Consider the following 25,095-nt stretch of genomic DNA (forward strand, 5'->3'; position numbering starts at 1 on the left):
TCTAAATGACAATACCAATGTGAAAGACCTCTACTGCTGCACCTTTCAAACATTCTCTTCACACCACATTGCCTAATCATATCTTCATTCTTCACTTATTCATTCTCCCAATCCCATTAATCTATACGAATTATACATCTGTGCTGCTCTTGTCTCTTACCCATCTTTATTTACAAATAAACTTTGGTTTCACATCTAAATATCACTGTTGAGTACTCCTTAGTGCTAGTTTCTCAAACACTACACATGCTCAATCTTTTGATTCACCAAAGCTAAAATGCACCTGAAATTTCTCTCCCTTGCAAGCATCTTTAGTAAACTTCATTTTCAAAGAGAAGTAACTAAACTCAACAACAACCTCCATTTTCTTCGCCTGGCAAAACATCTCAGCAATCTTAAGGCAAATATGTACGACTTTTCAAGCTAAATTTTCAAATCATACAAAAATCACACTTATTCAGACCTACTTAAAATATAATGTATGCCTTAGCTTCAAAGCTCACCTTGCTGTTGATGTGTTTGTTCAACCAACAATGAGATCTAACTGAACCAACACTTAAGAGCCATTTTGTAAAATGCAACTGGTGGGCTCTCATTCCAGATACACATATCACAAGCATGCAGATTAAAGTCATTCTGTTATGTGCCAAGAAAAAAAAAGTAGAAAGACAAAGCATCAAGTTTGTCCTTTTAAAGGATAAAAACAAAGGAGTAATGAAAAACAGGGAAAATGTTCAGAACATGAAACACTTTGCCACTTTTGTCACTTCCATCCAATACCAGAAATTCTGCTTAAACGGTATACAACTATAATGAATTCTAAAGAACACCACACATGCATGATTCAGGAGGTCATTGCTCTTACAACATTTACCAAAGAATAACTAAATCTGCACATCAAACATCTAGTACCTGTACTAATTGTTTAAAATTCAATGAAAACCAACAAAAAACAAAGATCTCAGAAAAAAAATAACAAAATGACTAAACTCAAGCAACAGCTACTATGGCAAGGTATGAAAATAAACTAATCAAGAGCATTCAAATCAACCAACAAAAAATTCCGCAGTATTTCACAGAATATCAAAATCTCATCCTCTAGCAGAAGCAGAATGAAGGCTGAGGAAAAATATAAGGGGATAACTAATAATACCTCCATAAAGGCCATTTACCAGTGACATACACTGAAAACCAAAGGTGAATGGTAATCAAAGTACATCAAACGTGTCTTAGTGGCTCACTGATAGAGTAATGCAGAAGTGAACAAACAGGCAAAGACATTATTCAGTTACACCTTCAATCCTGAGATAAGAATGGCCTGAGAAAGATTAGTAAGCTTCATCAAAAAATCTAGTACATTGCAGCAAAGCTAATGATATATGTTAAAGTCTGGGGCATCTATAATGAATGTACAAATCAAGTTCACTTTCATGCTTAAGATTTGGAATGAAATAAGCAATCTCACCAGTACCAAAAAAATCCATATTTCAACAAATTTATACACTGAACTCATGTCTAAGATTTTCATTATCCTAAACAGAAATAAATAGCTAACATACCTGTAACAAACTTGAGCTTCATATAAGAACTGATCAAATTCTAACATGAGAAGTGTAACAAAATTAGTTATATATAACTACAGCTCAGGGCATCCATAAGGACAATGTGAAAGCATGAGCTACAAGTCAGCAAAATGAATAATCTAACCAAGTTCACCAATTTCTAATGCTTGACTACACAAAGTTAGTGGGCAGAACCTAAAGCCTGAGAACCCACAGCCTAAACAAACTAGTCCCTTCAAATGTTACAACAAGCAATACAAAAATCCATGCACAAGTGATCCTAAAGTTAAGAAACTAAAGTAGTAAGATACTTGCATAAAGAACGACAAATAGATGCTTAGTCCATCTTCAAACTGAAACTGATGATCAATGACATCCACAACTTCACATGATCTAAATAAAACCTCTTAAGTCCAATCTAACAAAGACAATTCTATGAAATCAAAAGTTTCACATTTACAGATGTATAAATACATGATTCAGCAAATAACCATACCAAAACTTCATGGATATGAAAAGTGATTCTACAAAGATAAGTCAATACCAATTTGCACCAAAGTTTCAGATGAACATGTTATATGAATAACAATTGATTATGTGGTACAGAAATGTACAGCATGTAAAAATTTGAGGTTGATTGAAATGTCTTCAATAAAGAATCAAATTTGTGTAAATAGAACATAATATATAAGGTGCTATGGTACTAAGGAAACAAAATTCACAAAGACAAGCCAATCAACTACAAGTATTACTCTTGAAGGAAAATGACTGTCCACAGGCAACTAAAGAGAAGAGGAAGGGTAAATGGAATTAATTGCATTTGATATATCACACTGCATATGCAGACAAAACAACTAATAAAATGCTGTAGTAATGTGGAGAACTTAATTTTGTGTATCACACCAACACAAGTTGAAAATGCACATGAATATTCAAAAACAGAAAAGCGTGAAAATGGAAATGGAGTCAAAGTAATACTGTAAAACACCAATTAGCATCTGATTTATGACTGGGAATTAAAAACACCCTTCATTAGTATAACAGTCATGGAGTTAGTTTACTATCAATAAAAATCAAGAATGCAGTCACCCCAATTACCCAAAACTGAACTGGGCTATAACTCAGGTAGAATAATCATACACATGTGGTGTAAAGTTCAACTATTCACTGCAGGTATTAACTTAAAACAGCATAGTATCCGACAAATACTATGAAACATCAGCATAACCAAAAAGAACCATCATTCAGCAAGTTGGTGGAAAATAGAGTGATGAGGTTACTCAGAAGCTAGTGGAAAACATTTCCACAGAGTGATGACAAAATTAATTAAAAGAGTAAGCAACTTACTCTCAACTCTTTTCAGCTTGTGGTGTTCTATTTGCCTATGAGAATTACAGCACAAAGAATGCACAGGTGATAAACTAGACCCTCACACCATGCGTCTCCTCTCATAAGCTAACATCATTTCAGGTATATTGAAATTTTTTATCAAACTTTGGTATATCGCAGTGTTACTGCATATATAAATCGTCTGTCTGCATGTGAAGGAATAGTCACTGATCATAAAATGTATAATTAACATTGTTTGTTGTACTATCTTATACTATCATTTCAAAACAACCAGAAAAAAACGAAAATATAGTTATTATTTCGCTTCTGTCATTAAGGAAACTGATTATCTAAAACTACCTAAAATACCTTCATACCTGATTCCTGAATACTCATGAATAATTTATCAATCACAACCTAAATACAGATTTCTTTAAAGAATACCCACAAAATCATGTCAGCACAAGTCTTACTGTTATTCTGCCATTACCCAGAGAAACTGCCCTGACAAGGTAAAATGCATTTAATTCCCGTCTAATACACTGTGTAAATAAGTTTCTATACTTACGTTTGTCAAAGTAGAGTAGAGCCTTATAACTTTTACATAGTTTTCCCTTCATAAAACACACCATCTACTTGCAGACCAAAAGGTGCACTAATAACGAGTATACTGTCATCATCCAGGATACAAAAATATAAACAAAATTTTTTGCACATCAGTGTATGAAAATTTGAATGAACTACCCAGTCCTATGGTAAAGTATGATGTACTTACATTGCCTAGTGTCCTGCCACAAATCATCCAAAGAAAAAAAAAAGCTAATGAGTTCATTTATTTACAATAATTTGAGAGCCATGTCTCTGCTTATTGTATGTAAGTTTAAGCTTCCCCTTCATCCATCACTTAAGCTGCAACAATATCAATTTCTCCTAATTAGCAAACAAATCGAACAAATGAAAGCTCCAAAATCTAATCAGCTTGTTGCCTTCACAAAGGGTACTTATGGTATAAGTATGAAGCTTCTATCATGTACTATTTTTGAAATAATGTGCTATTACAAATGTACAGCACAAACAGGTAATTACACGGTTGTAATGGTAATGACATTGTCATGCAAGTGCCTTCAGAGTGGTACAACATAACTGCACAAAAGCACTGTTTCAGAGTTAACTGATCAGAATATTAAAAAAAAAGCTCTAGGCAAAAATTACTTGTTCTCACCTCTTGAAATTCATCTTATTAATGACTGGTTACTTGGAAACCTTGATTTTCTTTTTAGATAACTTCCTAAGAATGAATGTGAATCACTCCAACCTAAAGACTATCTATTCTATGCATCAGATTTCTCCGCTTAGTAGTTCTGTAAAACAGGATTCTGACTTAACATCAGTTCTTAATTTGGTTTCTAATTATAGGGCATAGCCTGATCAAGAAGTCTGACTGTATCAAAACCTGTACCATTTCAGCCCTACCCACCCCAAAAATCAATTTCGCTACTAGTTTCCCTATTTTTGGTATTCATCCCACTGGATTACTAATGAGGTGTTTCAAAGTAAGGTTTAAAGCACACTAGGAGGTAAAAGTTTAACTAGAAACAGGTAAGACAAAAATGTGTAAAATGCATAAAATAAACAAAACATCTGATGAAAAACTGGAAAGCAAGTTAAAATAAAAAATAGAGTGCTTCAGAGAAATTCATCTCTCTAAATGTGACAAACCAAATATTTTCAAATTCATAAAAAGGTAACTTGAGAAGAATCTTCAAAAAACAAAAACTCAGCCTACATTTATCAATATCTGCTCTCCACTTATACACACACACACTGACTGTTCTCTACCATATTTGCTCTCCCACCTTCTTCCCCAACATTCAATACTTTCTAACACTTTCCCATACAATTTCATATGACCTTCCTTTGTCAACTACCATTTTCACAATCATGTACCACAAAGAACATCATCAACCTTCACCTTTGTCCATTATGATAATACCCTCCTTCTCTTGTCAATTTCAGCAACCTGCAATCTATGAACCAACTTTCCATTCATGATAAAAAATGCAATGGCTGCACAAAATTTTCCAACATAACTCTCCATATAAACTCAAACTCACATTACTTTCCTAAGAGTACCTGTAATATGGCTGACCTTGAACATCTCGCACATTTCATCCTCCACCCATACATTCACACTAATGCACATTTTTTCATTACTTTCCTTGGTGCATATGTAATATGGCTGACATTTAACAATGTTTCATACACTTCATGCTTCACCCATTTAACACTTATGTTTTGTCCAGTAGGATGGATCACACACTCTGGGTACTATTTCCTTGACACACCCACTTTGCCTCTATTTGCATTCAAAAATTACTTCTTGCTCAACCTTCCGAAATACTGCAAATGACCAAGTAGTGGTTCTTCTAAAAGAATTTCAACCAATTCATATAAAAAAATTGCTGGACACAATACTCTTCTATCCACCGTAACTCCTGATCCATGTTTTCACACAATGTCTCAATTTAATACCTTAGATACACTTACAAACCATAGTGAGGTACCCCATTACTGCTAGACTAGCATTGTGATCTCGCATTACTTAATTAATCATAACACTTCTGACACAAAAACAAATATATCTCCATATCTATTCTATGGGTGGTTTTCCTTCAGTAAGAGAGCAGGTATTACAGGCAGAATCTTCCCATAATATTTTACCAATTCACCTGTCTTTCGATAAAGTGTTCTTTCTTTCAAACTATTCGCCATTTCCCGCATTAGCAAGGTAGCGTTAAGAACAGAGGACTGGGTCTCTGAGGGAATATCCTCACCTGGCCCCCTTCTCTGTTCCTTCTTTTGGAAAATTAAAAAAAAAAAGTGAATAAAGTGATAAAGTGTTAAAGTGTTAAAAAAGTATAAAAGAGGGATAAAACAAAACAGCTACCTCTCACAAATCATGCGAAGTCAACTGGCTGTAATCAAGCCATCAATAGTGCTACAGAGAATATACCACTGAAAAACAATCAATGGTAGAGGGAGGGGCTATACATTTCTTCTGTGGTATGGTTTCCACAGGTGATAAAAAGTCTACTACTGGCTGGTATCATTCACTGTCAATAGGGTCTAATAACATCTACTCTTCATTAAATCTTATTCAAAGAAAGCGGCATTCATTACATCAGCTTTCATGATTAATAATTAAATCCGACATTTTGCATCTATTCTAAACGGTTGAAGTTTATTCAAGAAGTTCATAACGGAATTAGAACATAACCTATGAACAACTTGTTATCACTTCTAAATTTGCATTACTAATTAAGAAAAAAAATCCATTGTGAAACACACCTTAATCCAACAAAACTCTGATCCTAAAAATAGATGAACAATTTTGCAATTCAAGTTTATGCTGATATCTGACACAACTCATCACTGAACGAGTCTTATTCTAAAATATGTATCATCTGTATAGTTACCTGATACCTTATACAAAGTGAGTACAACAATGGTACTTCAGCAATACAGTACTTCTAGACACTCTACCATGAGATCAGAAACTAAAAAGTTATTAAATATCTTTGTGACAATTCTCTCAAATACAACAAAATCAATATTACTGTAGTTTAACTTAATGCAAAAGTATGCAAATCATATTTTTTTTTTTTTTTCTTACAAACATCCAATACTCTACCTTGATATGGCAGAGAGCTCCTGGATTTGGAAGGCACCCACTATTCTGAGTTTAATACTTACTAAAAAAAATTAAAACTTCCAATTTTCCTTTAGTTTCTTGCCATTAAAATCAACTATCTTCCTCACTCAAAAAATCAATTTTCAGATAGACATTCTCACCTAGATACAACTGTAGCAGTGTGCTGACATGCAATCTCAAATATCCTCTAAGCCTGCTCCTCCAACAGTCTGGTCCCGTATTTCAACTCCCACATGTAAAACTTCAAACCATTATTTCTCTCCAGCTCATATGTCCAGGTACATATCCTTTACAATATCAATCCTAATTCAACAACTCCTATAATTTCCTCTTCTTCAGAAACATGACTTTCCAAATAACAAACCTCCTATAACAATCTACAAGTATTACACAACAGTAGTTACAGCTCTACTCTTAGACACTTTAAAACACATGAATGCAATGAATACTTTCCTATCTATCTATCCATCTATCTAGTAACTGGTAGGCAGCCAATGACCAGGGGGGTATATTAGCAAGACTATCCAACTTGGTAACAAAAGGGTTTATGATGGCTGCATAATGAACCAGCATTTCAGTGGTTGTCAAGTTGCACTCCTCTGACCCTGATGGCTCTCTTTTCTTTCTGCCTTTGTCAAAGACTACTGGCATACAATCTCTTTTTGTCATACATAACACATGAAAACATTTATCTCACACAGCTCATTCTTCATAACTCTAGATTTTCCTGTGGTAAGCACTATGCGCTAGCCTTGTTTTAGCAAAATGGTAGGAGCAGCAAATAGAAGCAGTAGCTAGGAACATTTAGGTAGGAGCATCACATAGAAACTTTAGGTAGAAGTAGCAGGTAGCGATATCAGGTAGTAGTAGTCAGTAGAAACATTAGACAGGAGCCTCTACAGACACTGCATGAGAGTTGCCCTCTGCCAGTGGCCTGTTTAGGGTGAGGCAGTAAAGAATAAGCAGCAGCACTGGAGTTCACTAGTTAGGGAGAGACTATTTCTTCAAACTGTCTTTTTCATCTTCACTTTTCATTCTCCCTACCCATAAATTCAATTAAGCAAAAGAGGTTAACCATACCTACAAAAAATTTCTTTATACATCCTTAAGTCCTCATCCCTCAATCTAATCATAAGCCTTTTCTACATCTATAAATGCTGCATTCATTTCATCTTTCCAATTTTTTCCATATACACCATACCTCTGAGACATTCTTGTTTTTCACACTTTTTCCACAATTTATCCATTTGCTAAAAGGCCTCTCATTAAAATCACATTATGCACACTACTTACCACATTATTATTTACCAAAGCACATCAACCATTCTTGGGTCTATATTCTATAGGTATATGCACATCCCCATTCAAAATATCTATCAAAACACAAGCTCTCAAATCACATATCCATCTAATCAATGTCATTTTCACCTTGAACCTTGTATCTACTTGTATCACATAAACTTATGGATATCCTTGTATCAAATGCATGCAAATGCAGCTCATACCCAATGGTACACATATAACGTGTATCCTCTTATCACTGTCATCATCACCTGGGACCCCATTACCTACCTTTCACTTCTACTTCCTCTCCAATACAGCCATCATAATGAGCTTTTCCACTATATCCATTACTAAGTTCCCTCCAAAACCTCCAGTCTCTATCACTGCATGGTGCATAAGCAAAAATTCATTCTAACATACCATACTTGAAATCTGCAATTAATAACGTACAGCTTACATATCTGTAATAATCTGTCTTTTAAGAAGACTATTCTTTGAGCAATCATTCTTATCTATTCTTTCTCAAACTTATGTGTATTATCTCTCCATTCTGAAAAACTTGCAGAAACTCAAGTGAGAATTCTTGTTCCTCCGACAAAACTATTATCTTCCTATAAAGGACATGGAGGTTTCCACCACTTTCAATCTTTCTTTCCTGCAACACTGATTCCTGGACCACATCCAGTGCACTAGTAGTGGAAAGCTCTGCCTCAATTAACACTGCTTCTATCATGAATTTCATCTTATTCTTAGCTGATACTAATGAATCTTTACAAGTTAATATGCTTTGCATATACATTGTCAGAATCTTTCACCCATTTCAAAGAGCATGTGAAAATTAAGGGGCCTTCACAATATGTTCAACTTCTATTTGACTGACATTAAGAACTCAAAAATTATGACAGAAAAGCTTGTTGCAACATAAACTGCATAAAAGATCTTAGAGTCAGGATGTCCAACAACCTCACTTCTATGTACTTCTATGTACATAATGACAAATGCTAAAACTAGCATGATCAATACTGTAACTAAGAGATGAAAAAATAAAAATAAATAAAATAATTTGTCAATTGTGTCACATTCATAAGAATATTTATGACCAACAGCTACAGCTTCCATATGACTGGCTAATCAAGTATCACTAAAGACAGATATATATACTGCGAAGGTATGTAGAAGCTAACAAATCCCAAACCCATGGGAACATCAAGGTACTTAATCTACGTGTCATGTCCTTCACTATCAGTGAAAATAAACTCCTCTCTCTCTCTGTTCATAATTTCCTGCACAGCAAGATAATACCAGAAACAAATGGAGAATGGCCTCATTTGCTCATATCCACACTTTAGCTGTCATGTGCACCAGAGCCCTCAATCCACAGTTAAGCCCCACAGACCTTTCTTTGATTTACCCTAACTTTATAACCCTTGAAAACATACATGAAGACATACATCACCCATGCACAGTTCCAGTACACACTTCAACAACCCAAAACCCTAATCAACCTTAAAAGTCTCAGCAATCTTCAACGAAACTTTTCAGAACCTTTATAGTAGCAACATTCTATATCTTTTTCTGCAGTAGCTGGGGTAGCATGAGCAAATGAATATTCTAATCATGGATAAAAGGCCATTCTGTATACGCTAAACCTGCATCAGGTTTTATTTGAAGAGCAAATCCTATTACCTGCTAATGGTAGGGATACCACTTGTCTAGCAGCATGACAGCCTTAGTTACCCTGTGTATTGAAAGTGGAGGGATGCAAGGTTTGGTCATTGTGCTTGAGTTTGGTGATATATTGCTCTATCTGCTCTGGGTGACGTTTTTCCTCTACCAGTAACTAAACATGGATCATAAGTAGTAGTATCAGGGAGAAAAAGCCTAAAAGAAAAAACATTTCTACAAGAAACACTTCAAGGAACACTGGTAGGGCCAAGTTCACTGCAAGTTTTCCCTTCCTTCTAACATCAGCCCTTCCACAAAAGATTGGTGCGGTCAATCTAGAAGGACATTTGAAAATAAATATACATTTCTTTCATACTTATTCACCACTTCCTATGTTAGTCAGGTAGTGTCAAGAACAGAGGACTGAGCTCTAGATGGAAAATCCTCACTTGGTCACCTTCTATGGAAGGGAGGATTTCCAGCCCATGCTCCCACCCCTTTAGTCGCCATCTACGACATGCAGAGAATACATGGGAAGTATTCATGACAACAAGAGAATAGACATGAGCAGATGCGGCCTTTCTTCATCTTTCCTTGGTGTTAACTTGCTAACATGGTGAATGGCAAATCAAGCTTGGAAAACATTCTTTCATACTTGTCCACTAATTCCAGTATTAAGGAAGTAGATCTTTTTATGTTGAAGGATTCAGTCACAGACAAAAGTCTACACCAAGGCCAGGCTTTATTGAAATATAGAGGAAATTATGAAGTGGAAAAGAAAAGACAATGGAAAGTATTTACGAATTTTTAAGAAAGTGAAAAACCTGTCTTTTGAAATGTGCCAGGTCATTGTGGGAAAGACTTGAGAAGATAGAGAGTTCCAAAGGAGATGATAATTTCAAGATGATTTAAGAACTATCCTTAATACAAATACCCTGAGATTTCTATTAATAAACGCCTCCTACAAATTTTCTGATTTGTTAAACTGACCTTTTCTCTCATTATAAATGCACAGCATGAGCCACTTATATAAAATGGCACAACATTTTCAAATGGTTTATGACTAAAAAATTATCAATTAGCCCATCCCAGGCTCTAGATTTACTTTAGAGTTAGATTCTGAATGCTTATGCACAAACACTGACCTCTTTTCTTTCTACTTTCACATCATCTTTTAACTCTTCACATTTAATCTCAATCAAGAAAAATAAAATAAGGTAGCCATAGGCTTCAACGCTAAGCAGTTTCCTTTGTAAATCATGCCTTTGCCATCCCCAATGGTTAAAAAATCAATATCTCCAGCAAAATGAGGGCCACTGCAAACATCGATACATGCTCTGTAGCTTTGTTTTAACTTTTAAGCAAGTTTAGTATGATGGAAACAAGGAATGATTTTCTTTCTTTACTAAGATCTCACTTCATATCAGTTAAAAATGAAAGTACTCACCTGCTGATGACTTCTACATACATACATTACATACACAAATATCTATTTTTATTATACCTGATCCCCATTTCCTGTGTAAGCAAGGTTGTGCCAGGAAACAGACAAAGAAAGACCCATCCACTCATACACACACTTATATACATACACACCCATACACTTCATATACATAGATATACACATAAATGTATACACATATACATACATAAAGACATATACATATATACACATGTACATATTCATACACGCTTGCCTTCATCCATATATATCACAGACTCACATCATAGCCAGAAATTGATTTGAGAAGATCTGTATTCAGAAGGTCTTAATCTTTCTGAAGGCAGAAGATGAGGAGGAGTTACATGAAGAGAAGCAAGATAAGATGATGAGAGTGAGGTAAAGGATGACATGGAATAAGCAAACTTGGAAAGGCCTAACAATACACAAGGAGGAAGTGCTTGAAAAGGCAAACACAATGGAGAAGGAATAGTAGCTGTCAAGGAATGGGATGTAGTTGGAGAGAAGTGGTAGAAATGAAGGTGGAATTATGACTGATGGAAGAGTTAAAGGAGGAGGAAGCGAAGCCAGATAAAAGTATCAAGTTTATAGAGACTGAAAACTCAAAAGATATGGGGGGAAAAAAGGTGGTAGGAAGTGAGGTTCATGAAAGAAAATGAAATGTAAAGTGAAAGGAGGGGGAAAAGACTAAAGATACTGGAAAGGGTAATAGAAGGGTGTTCCTTAGAACATCTGTATCCCCAGCAGTGCAGATATATTTTTGGGAGCAACATAAGAATGGGAGGAAATATTATTCAAAAAACCTGTATGAAGTTTGAAGGTCAAAGGTTATGAGTTATGACTCATGTTAAGTTCTAGGTATAACTTTTTTGAACAGCCTTACTCAGGTAAAATCCAAATAAGCAACTGTGTAAAGCTTAACAAATACCTGTTCTAGAAATTTTAAACAACCAAGGTAAAATGGCAAGAACTAGTATCACTTCCTTTGAACTCTCTCTTGCTCCTCTACGAGGGCAGATATAAATACACACAGAAATATGATTCTTTTTCAGTCTTACCTTATAGTGCCTGTTGGTGAGGGGAATGGAGAACCAAAGTTGGCATCCTGCTCTGGAATGTTAATTTTCAGAGGCTGCATTTTTCTTTTAGGTGGAGATGGGACCCTGGCTGGTGGGGGGTCCAAATCATCTACCAACGACTGGAACTGAATCTTTATATTTGTGCTAGGAAACCGCAATGTACATCTGTAATAGCACAAAAAGAAAAAAATTATCATTATTATTTCAGTTTAAAACTTCATTTTTCATACTAATCAAATTTTGACTGTAGTGATGAGTAATTTCCTAGGTTGTTAATCATAAAACTAGTGCTAAGCAAGACAAGAAATAAGTGCTCTACACAGCATAATGATTACATAACTAATGACCATAAAAAATCTACAGTAAAATCAGGAAAAAAATTTTCCTAGACATTATCATCCATGTAACTTTCATCCCATTCCTGTCTCAATAAGCATGGAAATTACTTTGTTTGGATAGAGCATAATTATATACGTAATACTAAAATGTCACCTGAAGCAGTGAAGATTATATTTCATAAAGGTACACATTTTCTTTAAAGTGAAGTAATTCTAAGTTTCAATACTCTCACACCTGTAGTTGAAATAGCCAAAAGTCTAGAGCCATTTTGATATTCAACATTCATCACATACAAAGAAATACCAGATATATACATTTCAAGTTGGTATTAAGAATCCCTGGACATAAGGAAGCACCTGAAATGAGACTAACTAACTCTGGAGAAATACTGACATAGAACAGGTACCTACCATGTTCTCCACAGCAAATAGTTCAAAAGTCATAGTATTTTGAGACTCTTCATATGGTTAAAACACCATATTTTCACATGTGAGGATTGATATGCTTATTGTTTACATGACTATTAAGATGAGCCATTAGCTAACACATTTTGATGGGCCACTAGCAAAACATTTCGTGTTGAATTAACAAAAATAGACAACACAAATTAACAAAGACAAGCTCTTCCACTTTTGTTGGGTCATTCAAGCCCTTCCACTTTTGTTGGGTTATTCAAGATTGTAGTAAAGCCTAAAAACTATGATTATCATTCTCCCCCACTGTATTATGTATAAGTCAAGAAAAAAAATCATTAATCTTCAGCCCTTAGTTAAATTAATTCTTTCAGCAGCACATATATTCTGCTAAAAATCATAATTCCAACTGAACCAGATTGGACAGAAAGTCCTGAGCCATGTTGCTAATACTCTAAATGTTCTAGAATGAATTCACAAGTATGAGCACTTCCCTTACCTATCAGTACATTTCTGGTTAATACTGTCTAAGTTTCCTGCAATACTTATCAAAATCCAATCGAGTCGTATAAATTCTTTGCACTTGCTTAAAAGAAAATTTACTTATTTATATTAAGTTGATCAAAAATCATACATATATCTTCATTTCTTTACTCAAACTCCTCTAAGCTAACAGACCACAAATGTCACAGCAAATGTAAAGATCCACTTTTACACTACTGGAATATCCTTCTCCATGAAGCTGTGAGAGTATCTTCACTCTTATTTCAAAAAACAAACAGAACTTTATCTGTTAAGGTAATCAATATTCAAAATACTGAAACATTAACTTAAATTCTCAACAGTTCTCCATAAGATAGTATCTGGACTGTGTCTAACACAAGGGAAAAAAATTGAAAAGTTAAAAGCATGAAAAAACTTAAAACTATAGCTTTTCATAAAAGTGAGTCAGTATTGTAATGCATCATGTTATTCAGTAAACACTTTTCAAGCTTGAATAACATGACAGTTAGCATTCAAAAGGGGGTTTAGCTGCTTTCTTGTTCAACAAAACTAAAGGTTAAAACGTAACAAAATTGAAGAAATCACTATTCACATACAGTTTTGGTATATCTTTTATCAATAACAGCAATAAAAAGATGCACCTTCAAATTTGTTTATCAAAATTTACTAAACGCCATATACAAAAACCAATTGTTATAATCTCAAACTTTCAGGTACCATGCTTTATGTAAAAAAAAATCCCATATGTACATTATGTGATGCTTATGCATACTTTTTACCACAGTTCCTGATGTACAGTATTCACACATTTGAATACCATGAAATTACAAACATATGCACTTTAATAAAAAACTGATATCACGTTCAATTATATAGAGAATTCATTTGAGAAAATAGTAACATTTTACATTCATCTGAATCTGAAATGACAGTTACATGTATCAATTTGAAAGCAATTTCTATGACATACATTAAGAACTTTTCTGAAGAGGAGGTAGCGATGCAGTTTCCTGTGGAGCGAGATAGCGACAGGAATGGATGAAGGCAAGCAAGTATGAATATGTGCATGTTTATATGTCTGTGCATAAGTATGTATACGAGTGGATGGGCCATTCTTTGTTTCCTGGCGCTACCTCACTGCAGCGGGAAAAGCAATTAAGTATATTAACAATAGTAATACATATATTATCATGTGTCTAATTCTTTATCAAAACTGCTTGAAGCAAGATAAGTATGTGATACACCATATTACAAAATCATGTAACATCCTTAATTTATATCACTGATTCATTCCTGTAGAGAGTCTAGCCTTGTACCATTTCTATATGAGTAATGGAAAAAAAAATATTGATCAAATGTCACACACATATATTTCAAATTCATATCACCTGTATCATCCATAAAATGCAGCCCCTTTTTTTTCAGAAAAAATGCATTTAAAACAAAAATATTACAAAAAATACAAGAATTCCATTGCATGCACAAGCACATCCCATACGGTTATTATGCAATAAAGAAACTGGTTTATAGATATAACACCAGCATCAACATTTACAAATAGCTCAGAGATAAGGCAATGGATGAAAACTGCACAACAGGACTATTTCAAAAACTATAGTTTAGAAAATCCATGGATAACAAACACAGGATTTCATAAATTCATTGAAAAGCAACCATGATGTGGGGCCCCATAGAAAGACTGGAAACTTTTCAAGATAACTTCTAATGCTGTTTTGTAACATAACTCCTGATGCTGTTTTTTAACATAAACTAACTCCTGATGCTGTTTTGTAACAAAATAATTCCCGATGCTGTTTTGTAACATCTTTCATCTCCTATAAAGCACTTTATCTGGTGCATTTCAATAGGTATTCCACATTGTAACCATCAAGGTGTAACTAAACTTCACCATGACATGTGTCATACAGTATTCTACAGATAACAAAGCAAAACACCTATTTCAATCAACCTTTACTCTTATGTAAAGTATTCTATAACAACTATGATTTGATAAAAATCACTGTCTAGGTACTTCAAACCTAATATGTAACTGCAACCATTTTGAAAAAAATAGAATAATCTCACCTTTTATCATGAACTCTGTTCCTATGGATTAATTCTATAACTGGCATTACAGAACCAGGCAAGGACTCCCATCAAGCCCTGTGAGCTGGTAAAGAGAGAGGATGCCAAAGTCCCTGGGATGGTCTTACTATCCTACTCCCTTTGATATTATCAAATCTATTTCTCAGGTAACAGCCAAAAGCTGTTATATCAAAAAATGGTCAGCATGTTCATGTCCATTACAGTAACTATCTTCAACTTTTCCTTATATGTTTTCAATCTTGCCCAATAACTCAACCAATCAAAGACTCTTCTCAATAAAGATTAATCTCTGAAAATTTTAGGTAAAAAAGTCCACGACTTATAGGGACTGTAGCTGTTACTAAAAAAAATCATTCACTGCTGCCAAGTCACTAATCTTAGATAATCACCCTGTTAATATTAAAAGTCTAACTACTGTAGAATCATGTACCAATCAAATCACAATGGTGTTCTATAAAATGGGTGCAAACAGCATTTGGAAATTATAAAAAGTCTATTTTGTCCCAGGGATAAACGTGACATTTTCTTTAACTTATGAGCCAGGTTAAGCTCATCAGACTTTCTTATAAGGTAGCATGACTCAGGCAAAATCTGAGGAATTACGGGTCTTACGGTACTCAATTCTTTAGGTGCAGGGAAACAAATGTATGAAGTTCCAAAAAGAACACAATTTAAACTTTTCAAGTTATGTTTGAAGTTAAGCTGCAGGTTCACTAGTGAGACGAATCCACACACATAACAACAGATAAAATAACCCCTATGTTTCTGTTATGTTACGCAGACAATAGAATAATAATGATGAAGAGGATAATATTTAATTGACCCTTTGAATAAATGAACTCTGGTAACTTAAAATTCCTGTAAATTTTATTCAACTAGAAGGGAGCTGAGTTGAGCTGTGTTACCTTTAATACAACACAGTCATTGGGAGTGAAATAAGAAGTGGTGGGAATATAGCCTGGCAAATATAAAAACAATCTACATAAAGTTCTACAGCCTGTATCTTATACCAATCAATTCTTCTGATACTAGGAAACACAAGTATAATGATTCATGGCCAAAGGTTGAATTTCCTTCAAGTCTTGAGGTAGGTTAAGTTCCATGTTAAACCTTTTCGTAAGTGGGATAACTCAGGCAAAATCTTAGGCCATCTGATGCTTTACATACTAAGACAACAGTATAAAGTATCTTGATTATCTCATCTAAAGTTTCAAGTTCCAACAACAATGGGCAAAGTGATCCTTCAATCCTGATGTGTCTGTCATGCTGCACAGAAAACAGTTGATGGCCTAACTCAGTTCTTCAGATTTTAGAACCAAGTTTTCAAAGTTGGGACCTTAGTTTACATTGTAAATTTTATGATTATAAACAGAAACAAATTTTGGTAAAGAAATAGTCGTAATGTTGTTTAAATATGACTTAACCTTACATTCAGGACTCCCTTGCTTTAAGAGGTTCTCTTTAAGCAAAAGTAAATTCAATTTGCTAATCAACACCAAAATTACAATGTAAACAGTGTTGTTCAGAAGCTTATACATTAAAGACAACATAGCAAACAAGCAATTTTCAATTTTGTGTCACGTTTCATGTACCACTGTGTACTGGGAAATCCTGCCTAAACGCCTATAGTACGTAAATGCACTTTTCACCATGGCATATTATTGACACTTATTCCCATGGCTGGTATTTTTGTACATCATGACAACTCCTAAACTTCCTCATTGTTCATCTTCTCAAGAACCACAAAAAAGTATAAGAAGAGTCCTATAAAGCATACGAAACTAAACTGGAGATAATTCCATGACTTTGAGACTGGAGATGACCCAAAAGTAGTTGGCTTTCTGTTCAACATGCACAAGCATAATGTCCATTAATAAGAAAACAGCCAAAATTAGATTTTGTTGCAAAATCAACTTCACTACTATTAAAAAAAAGAAAGCTTAAGAGAATCTTCACTTAAAAATTCTATTACTGAATGCTGATTTACTATGTTTACTATGGCAATACTGAATACTGATCTATCATCGCTGTTTACTATGGCAGTAACAAAATTGTATAGTACTGGGTCGTGGGCAGGCAGGTCTGAAACATTACTCCATTTGTACTATGCTAAAAGTGGTTCACTTTAACTGTTTTACTTGAACTGTCATTTTCTAGAAGCATATCCCTTATCTAAAGAGAGGGAGTCCTATACTGGAAAAAAGCAATTCCACAATGTTATGATACATCTGATCTGCCATGAAGGTTTTTTTGGCAACATCAATACCTGTAATCATGCAAAAAGCATGATTCAGCAACTGCTCAACCCTAAAATTGCCAAATGACATAAAAAAAGAAATTCTCTATAAAAACACTTTCAATTTCTCTCACAACCAAAACAAAGCATAAATCATCCCTCCTCCACAATATAAGCACTATGCATTTGTAGAACATCAATCAGAAAAAGGCACTCTTTGGTACTTTTCCCATATAAAAGAGCTCTCTCTATTATTCCTAAGGTACATGTAAGTTTTTCTCTTTTGGTCATAAATTACTAAAAAAAAATTTTTTTTTGCTGTATACCACTCTTCTGATATCTATAAACCACTTAAATATGCACTTTATAGTGTACCCCAACAAACATTCATCAGCCTATTTACAGTAACTTTTATCATCTAAATTTCTACTATACTCTATTCTTTCCACTGCTAGATAATTCATATTTGAGAGCAGATATTTTGGCATTATGTTGACAAGTTCCAAGTTTGATTGAGGAATTTGTAAAACACTAGAACCTAATGGTAATTCAACACTTTTTTTGCATAAAAAAACGCTAAGATCTTAAACCTACTTATATGTAATTTGCTTTCCTTTAAAAGATATCTAAAGATGTATATCTATTTCTTTAAAATTATATATTCTGGCTTCCTTTACAAAAATTTGTCAGTCTGCTTACACTATGTTCCATAACAATATTGCAATCGCTAGTGTCACGTATTGGGACAGTCTCCTCTCCCTTCAATGACCATGGATCAACACAAAAATGATCAATCCTCAGTCAAAAAAAAAAAAAATCACAACAAGGCAACTTCTCTGTAGTCTGTTACTCTTCTAAGCTTTCAAATCCCATCTAGTTTGCCATTAACAGCTAATATCAACATCTATTCTGGTCATATAATACAGATTGCTAGATTTTACTGCTTCAATCTCAGCATCTGATCTCATCACTACTAATACCAACATATCCAACACCAGGAAAGTTTTACAGTTTTATGGCTGAGTGGATTCTTGCAATCCAAACTTGGACTTCTTAAACTAAGAGATGCACTAAAGCAGTGATATAGCTTCGAGTGCACTCTATGAATTAAAGCAGCTTGTAAATTTCTGTTTTAGAAGACTGCTCAACTGATTTGAGTGCAGCCTGAATAATGTACAGTTCCACAGTAAATACAGAAGATTCTCTTAATAATTCAACTATAAAAGATTGTATTCAATAACTAAAGCAGAGCATACAGCTCATTAATTTTTAAGCCATCAGTAACAATATTTGCTTTATTTGCATTAATAGTAAGTATCATGCTGAAGGAATTTACTCTTCCTTATTAGAAAAGCAACACTGCTTTTGCTTATTTTCAACCTGTCCAAGGAAAGTTTTATCTCAGGAACCTTCCTGAGTAGGAACCATGCAAAACATAACAATTCTTGAATGGAGTTTAAGTCCAAACAATCTCATTAATGGCATTTATTATTAATCTACACTGTTAACAAAACTGTTACATAATTTTTCCCCTTTACTATGAATGCTTAAATCTTAAATATTATGACAAAACTCATAATTCTAATGGCAAAAAATCATAATTTTTGCATAATTATGACAATATCTCAGAATTTTTTTCTCAAACGAAAGTCTTATTTCATAATTATGACAAAACTTATCTGAATTTTTTTCATTAAACTAGTTAATGTCTTACTTCAATAAAAAAAAAGTAACTATACCTTTTGTACACCTTTTCATGGATACAAAAAAAAATGTCTTTAGCATACACAAAGGGGAAACTGCGAATTGAAAGCAATACAGGTAAAACTTCCAAAATTCAAATAGCCTGCGATCAAAAAAAAGAGTTCAAATTCTGGAAAATTAGGACTTTGGAGATCTGATCATCTATATGCACAGAAATAATGTTAGTAAAACCAATCTGGTGAGACCACTCCGATAAGATTTCAAATGGTTTTGAATATCAAACACTGTTCTAGATCATTTGAAGACAAATCAAGCAATTTTCACTGCATTCACTGTGACATACTGTGGTTCAAAACATTAACACATAATCAATATAATAAGGTAATTATCAATCTATTCAGAAAATTATGGTATAAAATTGGTGAAGCATATAGAGATCATACCTATTACTGATCATCAGAAATGGTGTTCTCAGTAGTTATGATCACTATCTTATGTTGAACTATATTCTTGTATTTTTTGACTTCCTTAGAAAAGGTTTTACTTCATGACTGAATTAAAAATCAATTACATTTTTAGATATATTTTTTTCATGCATATTAGCCATTTCCGGCGTTAGTGAGGTAGCATTAAGAACAGAGGACTGAGCCTACGAGGGAAATATCCTCATTTGGCCCCCTTTTCTGTTTCTTCTTTTGGAAAAGTAAAAGCTGGAGGGGAGGATTTCCAGCCCCACGTTCCCTCCCCATTAGTCACCTTATATGACACGCAAGGAATACATGGGAAGTATTCTTTCTCCCCTATCCCAAGGGATAAATCTTTTAGATATATACATATATAATAAAAAATAGCAGAAGGAGATGGAAGTGCACTGATATCTTTACCAATACATTTCCACTGAAGGTTTTTATTTCTTCTTAGTTAAAATGAGGACAGTATCACTGGTTTCTTGACTTTTTAAAACATATATGATGGGTTTTTTCATTTCCTACAAGAGAAACTGTATTCAACTACTTTCATATTTTGGTATACAAGACATATTTTTTTTCTTTTCTTTCTTTTAAACTATTCGCCATTTCCCGCGTTAGCGAGGTAGCGTTAAGAACAGAGGACTGGGCCTTTTTTGGAATATCCTCACCTGGCCCCCTCTGTTCCTTCTTTTGGAAAATTAAAAAAAAAAAAAAAAAACGAGAGGGGAGGATTTCCAGCCCCCCGCACCCTTCCCTTTTAGTCGCCTTCTACGACACGCAGGGAATACGTGGGAAGTATTCTTAATCCCCTATCCCCAGGGATAAAATATGATGATGGGTTTTTTTCATTTCCTACAAGAGAAACTGTATTCAACTACTTTTATATTTTGGTATACAAGACATATTTTTTGTGTATGGAAAATAATCAGGTGAGCACGAGTGCAAATTTTTTTCTCTGATTAGCTGCAAATCTTTTCTTATATAAATGTTCTACTTGCTCATTTGAACACAAATTATGCAGTTAGGATAGCATACACTATAATCCTGATATGCTTTGGATATTTTCAGGATTCTGTAATACCAAAACAGAATTCTTACCAAGCTCCTGCACCCCTTCAATTCAAAACATTCAACATATAATCAATTAAATGATTGGTAAAGTGAATCTCTCATTTTTTCTTTACACATGTCCTTTTGTTGGTACCAGCTGTGATTCACCCTTCCTTGGATTCTAATCCTAATTGACCAGTAAAATCTATTGTGATATGTAATGCTCCTGATGTCTTTAATATCCCAGACGTTTGAACAGATCTGAGAGTGCCACCATTAACAAGAATATGACATGAAATGATAACTACTGCTCATGAAAATCAAATGATTTCATCAATGTATGCAATTTCTCTAAAGACTTCTCCATTACAAACAGACAGTCTATCAATTGGGAAAAAGAAAATCTACAAAAAGAAAAGTTGGAAACTAGTTGCTGGTGATGGAAGATGGTGACCAAAGACATTCAGCTCTGGCTCATGATTCCAACCAAAACTTTTTTCATTACAGCCAATACATAATACTTTGGTTTGAGTGCTTCCTTTAGTTTCGTACCAAAAATAGCTTTAGAAAATAACTACTTCTGCTGTGGATTGTAATGCGAGCTGTGATTGGAGGAATTACTGTAGACCAATCTATCTTATCTTTCAGTAGTCATTATCCAAGTGAGTTATGAAGCATAGGCATTTTATGGGATAGAATACATATAATGTATTTCTTTAAAAGCAATCAATATACTTTAAAATATTCATAAGCTACATGTGATTATGTCATATGCATGAAGGCAGAATACACAGTTCCTCACCATTGCATGAAAAACCATACCACAGACATGTGACTGGGTCCCTCACCGCATACCTTCAATATGTTCAGATAATGTGAGAAAATGCAAGGAGTATCTATAAATGTTGCAATCAGTTTTAATGGATTTCTGTATACAAAGAACATATTCAAGTAATTTCACAGTTCAAAAGTAATTTTATCCATATCTTTTTTCTGGTTAAAATTTTATAATAAGCACTTCACTTCATACTAGGGTTTTATACACAAAATGAAATATATCTTACACAAAATCCAGGCAATCAATAGTAAACATAATTGTAATACAATCTTTTAAGGAAAAGAGCATACTAGGTACTAATATCTGCATGGTTTTACTCTCCTTGTTCTGATCTCAGCATGGCTTTCATTTGTGTCATCTGAGACTGGAAACTTCTTGAGGTGTTACATTTTGTAAACAAACAAAAACTTGATGTTCTTTTGGGTTACTTTTTGATAATGTAATCCACCATGTGTCCAAAGTGTTATTGCGGAGTAAAATCAATTTGCACAACATTGATTTTTTGATGTTACAGAGTGGCAAAAAAAAAAGAAAAAAAAAGGAACAAGAAATAACAATGTTTCTACCAAAATGGTTTCACAGGATCATTCTTTTACAAGTCTCACTTTACACAGGCAATCATTTTGAGACAAACACTCTTCTCCTAGAATTTTGTTCATGTTCCATGAATTAAGGATCAGCTGTGATCAATATGGTATTGTATTGTCACTCAAGAGTAACAATACTTGAGGAGATGGTGCAATGGATGAAATCAATGAAGCAAAGCTTGGCAAAACGCTGTACATACATCCTCCAAAATAAATTTTGCACTATGATAAGTTATTATCAAATAAACTTATTCGTTCGAAATTAATTACCACATTAGGTAAGACTACTCACATATAATGTATTAGGTTACGCTGATCCTACATTAAGTTTAATTCGGAATTATATGAATCTTTACGAGTCTTTCATATTTTTCCCTTTTTTCCCTCTTAACTAAAAGCACTACCCATTTTTTGGAGAATCATGATTCTTAATGGGTCTTTAAAAACCACCTTATCAATGAATGAACTGCATTATCACAAATCCTCTAATACCAATTTTGTGTGCATCTGATAAAAAATAATGCTATGGCACCAAACTAATAAGCTGTAAAGTTGGTGTATGAGTAGCTGGAACAACTCTAACATTCATCTGAATTTACAAAACTCACCTAACTTCACCTAGCTCCTGACATTTACCCTAACCATCAAAACAACAACAAAGTAGCACTAAAGCCAATGGAATCCATTTAAACTTACTCAAACAAACAATGCACAATAATTCCATGTACATAGAGAATGTCTCATATCAAAAATGAAAATGGTATCAATTATCAAGATAATATCGATTTACGTAAATTCTGTCGATTTCTACACGCCTTCTACATACTCAAATTACATAAACCCACATATTTCCTCTTCATGGTTCTCACCACTATCATTCCTATTCTGATAGAAAAGAGTACTCTCTAATACGCAGTAATGATCTACACTACACAAATTCTATGTATATAAGGAAATACATGGATTCCGGATTCCATTTCATTTCATTCTATACACAAATAAGAGCACCAATGAAGTGAACAGTTACACTAAGGTAAACTTCTAAAAAATTTACACATATGTTGATCTTGAACATAGAATTCTCATCCCTGAACATTGATCATACATTTTAGCAAATCAATTTCTAACAAACATATCAAAACAGTCATTTAATTACCATAACTTATCTAAATCGAATGATACAATACTGATTTACTCACGTAAAATGAATAATTAATCACTTCAGACTTCAAAGTTCAGAAGCATGGTAAAGATAAAAAAAATTATCAATGGATTTGTTATAGTGATTTTACTTTCATCCATCATCATTAACTACTATATATCTAGGTACCTCGTAAAAAGCTGCAGTAGATACGGTGGAATTTTCTTTTTTATGATATCTATCTAACGTTTTACCAGCGAAACCCAATACCAATTCAAAAAACTTAACCTTGACATGACTCACATGATCTGCAAGTCTTTTAAGAGATCGTAGTCAGAAGAATTTTATAAGCTGTGATGAATCCATGAACACCACTCATGTCAATGGTACTGGTCTTTCCAAAATGCCCCTAGAGTCAATAATACTCCAAAACAAAGTTATGCAATAGCCTTCCTAAAAATACCCAACCTAATTTTCCATAACCAACCACGACATGTCGACCACTGACCCAACCTACATACTCCTACACCTCTTCCTCGCAACTTAGTGGCTCAAAACTACACCAGGACACGAAAGAAAACCCATGAGTTCAAGAATAACTTACTGTCTGGGCAGCTGGAGAGGCGGGGCGCCCTTCCTCTGGAACACACCGTCCACGAACACACCATTCTTGCCATTGCAAATCATGTAAAAATGGGGCGTTTCGAAATATATCTCGATATGTCGACGCGATATAAAGCTATTATGGCCCATGTTTACATCGACATCGCCCTTGCTTGAGTTGCGCCCAATCACCACCCGACTCTGCCGCACCATGTATTCGAATTCTTTCCCTTCCAACCTGGCAATGGGGGTTCCCTTTCTGTCGGGCGACCACGGCACGCGGTGAGGGGAAGTTGGCGCGGACTTCTGTAGGGCTAGCAGGGCCCAAGCATGCTGACCGGGCCCCCTTACAGGAGCAGACATCGTGTGAAACCTACGAGCCGGTGAAGATGGCGACACGGCTAGACACACAACCCGCGTGCGCACCACAACATACCAACAGCAAATTACCCACAAGTCACCAAGAACCAAACAAAACACTGGCGCCCGGCGGTATTTTTGTTTACATTCCAATGTTTGTAAACAAATACCTATGACTAATGCCATATACCCTATACAAATGGTCAATAATCTCTCCTCCATCCGTGGTTATCAATGCTGTCGTTAATTAACCCCCGATCGTGTGGAAAAAAGGGTTATTTCCAGATAAACAACTTGCTCACAGTCGTCACATGGCGCTCTGGATATTCTAGAGCCTCTTCTATATTTGGAAAAGCAATTTGTAAGGAATTTTTATTTCTAGTTTTCGAAATGTACTTGAATTCATATTCGATAAGTGAATATTATTTCATTTCGCACCAAGGGATGATTTTATTACGTTCAATAACCTAAATTAAGCCATGGTCATTAAATACTCATTGTAGCTGTGTTCTTACAGAGCAATACCTTCTTACCTCTCCTCAAAACGGTAACTTTCCAGTGGGTAACGGATAACGGACTACATTATTTAAGTCCTTGATGCAAAACTAACTTTATAACCCCTGTGTAATTCATTCCAAAACATTTTACTTC

At 34.4% G+C, this 25,095-nt stretch overlaps 1 protein-coding gene across 2 annotated transcripts in view; it reads right to left on the reverse strand.

The window, feature by feature from the left end:
- Nucleotides 1-24,542, reverse strand: part of FoxK (forkhead box K) — a 134,003-nt gene extending 109,461 nt beyond the window's left edge. Inside the window, exons 1-2 of one of the 2 annotated variants that reach the window (XM_071662433.1) lie at nucleotides 24,086-24,542; nucleotides 12,073-12,258 (exon numbers count right to left, since the gene is read on the reverse strand). In XM_071662433.1, coding sequence (XP_071518534.1) covers nucleotides 12,073-12,258; nucleotides 24,086-24,447 — 548 coding nt within the window. In that variant the 5' untranslated portion in view covers nucleotides 24,448-24,542. The remainder of the gene's footprint in view (nucleotides 1-12,072; nucleotides 12,259-24,085) is intronic. The other variant, XM_071662434.1, reaches the window with a different exon arrangement.
- Nucleotides 24,543-25,095: the final 553 nt, after the last annotated feature.

The sequence above is a fragment of the Panulirus ornatus genome, chromosome 6 (genome assembly GCF_036320965.1).
Source record: "Panulirus ornatus isolate Po-2019 chromosome 6, ASM3632096v1, whole genome shotgun sequence".
Taxonomy (NCBI): domain Eukaryota; kingdom Metazoa; phylum Arthropoda; class Malacostraca; order Decapoda; family Palinuridae; genus Panulirus; species Panulirus ornatus.